This window comes from Phycodurus eques, chromosome 8 (assembly GCF_024500275.1).
Source record: "Phycodurus eques isolate BA_2022a chromosome 8, UOR_Pequ_1.1, whole genome shotgun sequence".
Lineage (NCBI taxonomy): Eukaryota > Metazoa > Chordata > Actinopteri > Syngnathiformes > Syngnathidae > Phycodurus > Phycodurus eques.
This window is the reverse complement of record NC_084532.1, coordinates 16,926,885-16,934,297: the sequence shown is the minus strand read 5'-3', so window position 1 is coordinate 16,934,297 and position 7,413 is coordinate 16,926,885. Positions and strand designations below refer to the sequence as shown.

The following is a 7,413-nucleotide window of genomic DNA, read 5'->3' as shown; positions in this document are numbered from 1 at the left end:
ACACACATCATTCATAAATAATTATATTTAATAATGTAGCAAATCATAGCACAGATAGCTAATTTTCAATCAACAATGCTCCATGTTTAATCAGTTTAATATTTCCTTTTTAAAACAATGTACAGGGCAGATTGGGAAGAAGCTGCTATTCTGAGACATTCTTTAACTTCAAACAGGTCCTTCATACATCCTTTCTGGTTGGATGGGGAATGATTTGTGAATATATGATTAAACTGGAGAAAATGGTAACTTGGACACAAATAATAGCAATGAATCAATAGCACCCTTCCGTAAGAAAGCACCACAATAAAGAAAAGGACCATGAATGCATGAATACTGCATTCAGCGTGTGAAGGCCTCAGCAGACGGATACAAAGCAGAGTGATGCTGTCAGACATGGTCGCGACTCTCTTAGCAGCATTTCCACAAATGTGACACAGAACACAAGAAAAAACTTGGCAATAAACCAAATACCACTAATGACAGTTTGGAAACAGTTATTAGAAACACTGAAGAAGCGCCAAGTAAGTGACTGTGTGTGTGTGTGTGTGTGTGTGTGTGTGTGTGTGTGTGTGTGTGTGTGTGGCATCAAGTTGCAACATCACACTATGGACAGCGGTACTGGAACACATAGCCAATCTGGGAAATATTGGGAAAATGACTCGTAAAGATGCATAATTAATACACGACTAAGAGGTCTGTCTGTATAGTGTACGTTTTAAGTAGATTTCCATCATGTATGGAAGAATTCTTCTGTCCAGGTTGAATGATGATCATTAATCATGTGGCAAACCCAAAGAGGAAACAGTGTATAATTAGACAATGAGTCACAATGGCTCTCTTACTGTGACACTGAATTTCCACTTATATTTAAAGTTACTTAAACTGTCGAGCAAGTGGTTCAATGTAACAAAAACAGTGTGTCTCAGCACAGGATTGGGCTTCTTGACTTTTTGGGTGGGGTGATTTCATTCAAAGCTGCCAAAGTCTGCAGTTGCAACACAAAATTGCATCCTATCAAATGTTAGCTGCTAATGCTACAAATGTGGCTTTCTGTCCTGTGCAGCATGAAGTTGTTTTAGAGAGCTGATAGAACATAAGAATCCAAAAAGATGGCAAGCGCACGATGAATGCTGCAGGTTCTCTACACTCAGCATTTCAAATTATTAACACAATTGTACTGTATACTGTACAAGTCCTGTGACTGATGACACTTTGTGCAAATCAAATACTGCTCAACTGACTTGAACGCTTAGATATACATAACAGACTATTAGCAAGAAGAAGAAGAAAACACTGTGGTCAAGTAACAACTACCAGGTAACTTAGACAAAAACTTCCATACTATACGATATTCCTTTTCATGGAGGTTCCTTTTGTTTACTGAGTGGGTTTTTTTTAAATACGACCTCTTTACATTGAGGCCATAGCAAACAAAGTGGCCGTCTGAACACCGCAAACTGTCCTGTGGCCAAGAAACGGCTGCAGAAGTAGCACCAAAAATATTGCAACAGAGGGCAGGTTTCAGCAGCCTTCCCTCCAGTGGAATGTAGAACTCAGCTCAGACTGCTCGGGGAGGGATCTGCTCTCACATGGACTCTGGCCACTGAGAGGTCCCTCGAAACTGTGCAGGCACCCCTGGGTGTCTGGCAGAATCCAAACCTCACCCGCCTTCAGGCTGCTGCCACAAGGCTCATTTTGGGAGTGTGTGTGAGTATGTGGGTGTTGTGAGGTTCACCGGTCCAGATCAGTGTCCCTGGCAGGTCTTGCAGCACATCTGTCTAAAATATGGCCGGCTGCAGAACTTGAACCTGAGCACTAGGGGGCAGTAGGCCACAGTGTTCACATCTTTGCACTCTGCAGGGGGGGACACACACATGCAATTGTTTTAGAACTTTGTATTTATATACTGTATATGTATTGTGCATGAAATTCAAGATATCATTTTTTTTTTTTTTAATGCAAGGGCAATAATAACCTTTGACAAGAAGGTAAACTATTGGTTAACTCATTTGTAAGTAATCAAGCTGTAGAATCAGGACATTACCTTGTGTTGGCGATCACAGACATGCTGCTGTGGTAAGCAAGTTTTGCTTTGCAGTAGACACATTCGCGCAATCGCGCCAACTTATTTTTACATGCATGAGTGATGCATGCGTCTACAGTAACTTTATTTACGAAGCTTTGAGGCAGAGATTTCGCTTTGACTTTTTTTTTTTTTTGTAAAGGAGTTGATAGATATATCAAGGGATTGAAACATGTTCAGATCCATATAATCGCTCTGGACATGTTTCAGTGCCTTGATACATAGCAAACAAACAAAAAAACAACGGCAAACAATATAATTTAGCCAGTTAAATCTATCATTCATTGATGCGTTGCGCTGGCTTGGTTCACTTTGACCACCAACCTTCAGGATTGTCCGTACTGATGGGCAGAATGAGGTCACATTTGCTCTTGCACTGCTGCATGGAGGCTGGTCGCAGGTGTTCCAGACACTCGTTGGATGGCATGCCAATGTGGGTCAGACACTGCACGGATCGCATCTCCTGACCCAGTCCACACTTGGCAGAACACTGCGAGACAAAAACATCAACACATGGCAACCACTGATCACAGTAACACTGCTTGGTGAAATACTGTACAGTATGTGCTATATGAAAGTTGCAAATGTGTATATGGTGCCGCATGGGCCAAAATAATATTAACCTCAGACAGACACACACACAACTCTTAGTATCATCCAAAAAACCTCTCACTCACCCAAAAAAACTCTCACACTCCGCAGAAAACACTCACACAAAGAAAACTCTCACGCTAACCCAAACAAACTCTCACATAAACCCCCAAAAAAACTCTCTCTCCCCCAAAAAACCTCTCACACTCCGCAGAAAACACTCACACAAAGAAAATTCTTAGACTAACCCAAAAAAACTCTCACTTAATCCAAAAAAAACTCTCACTCTCCCAAAGAACTCTCACTCACACCCAAAAACCTCTTACTCTGACCAAGACTATCACACTCAGCCCAAAAACCTCTCACACACCACAAGAAACTTGTCACTCACGAGAAGAAAACTCTTACACTCACCCAAAAAATTCTCAGTCACATGAAAAAATAAAGCTCTCACACTCAACAAAACTGTCAGTCACACAAAAATCTCTTATTCACCCCCCCAAAACCTCTCACGTTCACCAAAAAACATCACATTTACACCCAAAAAAACTGTTGCCCATGTTACAGTTGCAACAGACCAAGGGAGAAACTTATTGCATGGCAGAGCCAATCAGCATTTGAGATTTAAGACAGATTCTGTTTACAGTCGAGTTTCCTTTTAAAACACAATTTTTGACTCTTGCGTTTTTGCCTGTGAGTTGCACAAAAAAAAGTCTCACACAGAAAATGTCTTTCTCTGTGTGCTTGAGGTTTTTTTGTTTTAGTAAAAGCGGTTTTGGTGAATAAGATACGTTTTTTGATAGGTGTGAGAGGTTTTTTTTTTGTTTTTTTGTGATTTTTTTGTGTGGATGTGGGAGTTTTTTGGGTAAGCATGAGTGAGTTTTTTGGTGTATGTGAAAGGTTTTTGGTGAGTGGGTGAGGCTTTTTAGTGGGTGTCAGAGGTTTTGGCTGCATGGTGACAGATTTATTTACCTCTCCCCAAGGGCCCATCACCCACTGAGGTGGAGGGCATCGCTTCAGGTTACAGCGCAATCTAGAGGTGGGTCTGCCGTGTTTGGGACACTTGGTGTCTGCCAGTGTGTCTCCACTCTCCCCGCTCTTGCACAAAACCACTCGGTGTCTGTAGCCAGGACCACAGCTGGGTGTACACTGCAGGCGGAGCACACGAGGATAAAGGGAGAGCGAAGAGGGAAAAAAATGAGCACGGGGTTCACTGCGGTCACAATCAACACAAGGCTTTGTGCACTCAAAAGAGGGCAGCAGCTGTATAAAAAAAAATACTGTCTAAAGCCTGCTCTGTTTCAGTAAATCAGCTGGATATAGTTATTTCGTTTGCGGGCGCCTTAGTTTTCTTGCAAAAGACAGCTACACCATGTCAAACGTCATTTAAAAAATTGTGCAACGATGAAGCTTTGTTCGATAATAGTAGTTGGTAGTCCGTTTACTAGCCATGGTGTTGTAGTTATAATGTAGGGAACAGAAACAAAGTGAACATATGTAACAAGAGATTATAAACAGTATTTGACTGGCAAACAAGCATCCCCATCATCAAGGGACATTCAGGGGTGTGTCTACATGGTGGTAAACATATTTCAGCTAAACAGCTAATTAGAAACTTAGCAGGACAATTACCTAGATATGTTCATTTGTAGATAAGAATGTGCAGGCAAACTCAACCTAGTGTTATTAGGAGATTGTTGATGAAAACTCCATTTTAGGACTAAGCACTCAGGAGAGAAGAATAGTTTCGTGATTCCCCATGTTACACATGTGTTGAGACACCTCGTCATTGTCTTCAAGGGGAAGATGGAGTTGGTCTCCCCATTGTTTCCATTCCTTTGGGAAGACTATGTACGCGGTGTTGAAGTATGTTTGCCCAATCCCCCAGAAAAGCCATCGGAAAAGGCTCTTCCACAAACTGTTACCACCGCAAAGTTCGGAAGTCAAGAGATGTCCTAAATGTCAAAATAAAACAGCTCAGAGGAAACTAAGGGGTGTGGTTTAACCACTGAATTATTGAAAACGTGAGGTACGAATCTTCCTCTCTGGCGTTTGCACGTTTACATGCTTGTATGTGTTTTCTCCAGGTACAGTTGTGCGGTTTCCTGCCACATTCCAAAAAGATGCATGTTTGGTTAATTGAAGAGTCTAAATTGTGAATAGCTGTGAATATGATTAGGAATGGTTGTGTGACCATCAGTCCAGATTGTAGCTTGCTTTAACCTAAATTCAGCTAGGATAGGAAGTAGCACAATCACGACCCAATGACCACAAGCACTATAGAAAACGATGGATGATAATGATGGATATTTTATAGAATGTCGTAAGAAGGTCTGTCTTAAGGCATTCGTCCGTATATTGTTCAGTCACTAAGACTAAAACTAAAACAGTTTACACTGTATACTGTACCTTGAGTTCTTTCTTTGTGTATTTAATTTTCTTTAACACTTTCTGCTTCCACAAGGAACTCATAAGTTGAGCCAAACTCAGTGAACCGGGGAATTGTCCAGTAGCAGGAGCAAATCCTTCTGCCTACCTCTGACCAGTTCAGGGCCATCCATTCGGGAGGGCAGCTGTGGTTGTTGCAGGGTTCAGTGAATGAGGGGCGTGACGGGGGACAAGCAGAGTCATCCAGGACCTTCTCCTCTGATACAGAGATCCTCCTTTTACATAACACCTCGCGTGTCCTCAGGCCGCCATTACAGCTGTGACTGCACTCCGACCACCCTCCTGTCCACCAGCTAGACATGACAATAATGTTTATATCAAGACTGTGCTGACACAACCATACAACAGCGGAAACAACATGAAAAGAGTGCCCCGAACACCCACGTTGGGGAACATGGCTCAGTATTGCAGAATCTGCGCCTCTCTTTGGGTTTGTGCTTCTTGTCACAGAAGTGGTAGTAAACAGCGGAGTGATCTGATAGCTTCCGACACACCACCTGCTGGATTTGCTCACCTAAAGGCCGAGACAAAACAAGATGCATGTAAAACATTCAGCAAGAGTATCATCCATCTATTTTCCGTACCGAGCCGGAACCTATCCCAGCTGACTCTGGGTGAGAGGTGGGGTACACCCTGAACTGGTCACCAGCCAATCGCAGGGCACATATAAACAAACAACAAATCACACTCACATTCACACCCATGGGCAATTTAGAGTTTTCAATTAACCTACCATGCATGTTTTTGGGATGTGGGAGGAAACCGCAGTACCCGTCGAAAACCCACGCAGGCACGGGGAGAACATGCAAACTCTACACAGGCGAGGCCAGATTTGAACATGGGTGCTGAGAACTGTGAGGCAGATGTGCAGTCGGTCACCGTGCTGCCGCAAGTGTTATCAATTCATTTGAAATGTAAGTAACTTTCACAGTAACAGCAAGGTATGCTTTATTATCCTGTTTGTGTTATTAAAGGGCCAGCATGAGTTTATGAGCCCTGTGCCCACACTTGTCACTGGAGACAAGGATGCATTCTATTATGTGTAATATTTTTTCTTTCTGCTGCATTTTCCTGCAACAGATGCGTTAATGACAAGCAACTCTAGCTACAAAATCAACATTAGTTATACCAAAGCATTTGTTTTGGTCTATCTGGTAAATCACATATCACTCGGTGTCCCACAGGGGTCACTTCTTGGACTTCTGTTATTTAAATGGAAACATGGCATTAAAAGAAATGGTCAAATCTCAATAAATCGTTCATGTACTAGATGTATTCGAAGCTACTTTACTTAAGTTCAATTTCAAAAATAAAAATCGTACTCTATAGTATATTATACAGATTCAATAAACACAGAAAAATACAATCCCAAATCCTTACCTAATTTCGACATTAAAAATAATCTTGATTGTTTCTTATGTCATATTCAAATTTCCTGAGATGGTGAATTGTGGATTTCCGTTCGCTGTAAGCTATAATCAGCTGCGCAGTGAATCTAAATAATATATGAGTGTCATTTTTGAATTGAACGAATGAAATAAATGATATTTTCCATGATGCACGTGCAAACATTTCCAGGCCATTTAACTGCGTAATACTGGGTCTTCTAACATCAGTAAAGAACAACAGTAATAAAAACATAAATAATGAGCAAAGGTTAATCAAAACAAATTGTTCCCAAGGCATCACTTCCCCATGTGAAGATGTTTCATTATGGGCATCATTTTCCATCAAAAAGCTTTAGCCTTAAGCCTAATAGATATCAGCTTGTTGTAAGGTGCGTGTCTACCTCCAGCACAGAGAGCTGAGCAGTGTGACCAGGATGTGTGGTACCAGGCAAAACCAATCAATGGTTCACGGTTGACAAGTGGATTAAAACGATAGTGGATTCCAGGGTTCTCCTCCAGGACCATTACCTGCACACAGATTTAAAGTAACATCCACTTTCATCTATTAATGTGCATAAAGTGCATAACAAATATCTAGTTAACAGATGTCCTTACCATGACAACGAGGGTCATATTTGTTGGTCCCAGAGCCTCAAGTGTTTCTGGCCCATCGGTGGGCCGCCTGTAGTGGAAAGTTGTTCCAGCAATGTCAAGCCTGTGTGGTGTGTCAGTAGCCAGCTTCCCATTGAGGAAGGAATGATCGTTTTTACTCTTCAGCACTGCGAAACAGAAGAGCGGGAAGTACAAGGAACAAATCAACGTACAGTACTGAAATGCCCCACAGATATTCTAGCGGCAAAGAAGAGACCAATTCTCTATTTTTTTTTTTATGTTCGCAAC

At 41.8% G+C, this 7,413-nt stretch overlaps 1 protein-coding gene across 1 annotated transcript in view; it reads right to left on the bottom strand.

Annotated features, from left to right (window-relative positions):
* Window positions 1–54: 54 nt before the first annotated feature.
* adamts10 (ADAM metallopeptidase with thrombospondin type 1 motif, 10) overlaps window positions 55–7,413 on the bottom strand; it is a 41,921-nt gene continuing 34,562 nt past the window's right edge. Inside the window, exons 20-26 of the mRNA XM_061684046.1 lie at window positions 7,129–7,292; window positions 6,915–7,041; window positions 5,510–5,639; window positions 5,214–5,418; window positions 3,650–3,826; window positions 2,411–2,576; window positions 55–1,857 (exon numbers count right to left, since the gene is read on the bottom strand). Of these exons, the coding sequence (XP_061540030.1) occupies window positions 1,748–1,857; window positions 2,411–2,576; window positions 3,650–3,826; window positions 5,214–5,418; window positions 5,510–5,639; window positions 6,915–7,041; window positions 7,129–7,292 (1,079 nt within the window). The 3' untranslated portion in view covers window positions 55–1,747. The remainder of the gene's footprint in view (window positions 1,858–2,410; window positions 2,577–3,649; window positions 3,827–5,213; window positions 5,419–5,509; window positions 5,640–6,914; window positions 7,042–7,128; window positions 7,293–7,413) is intronic.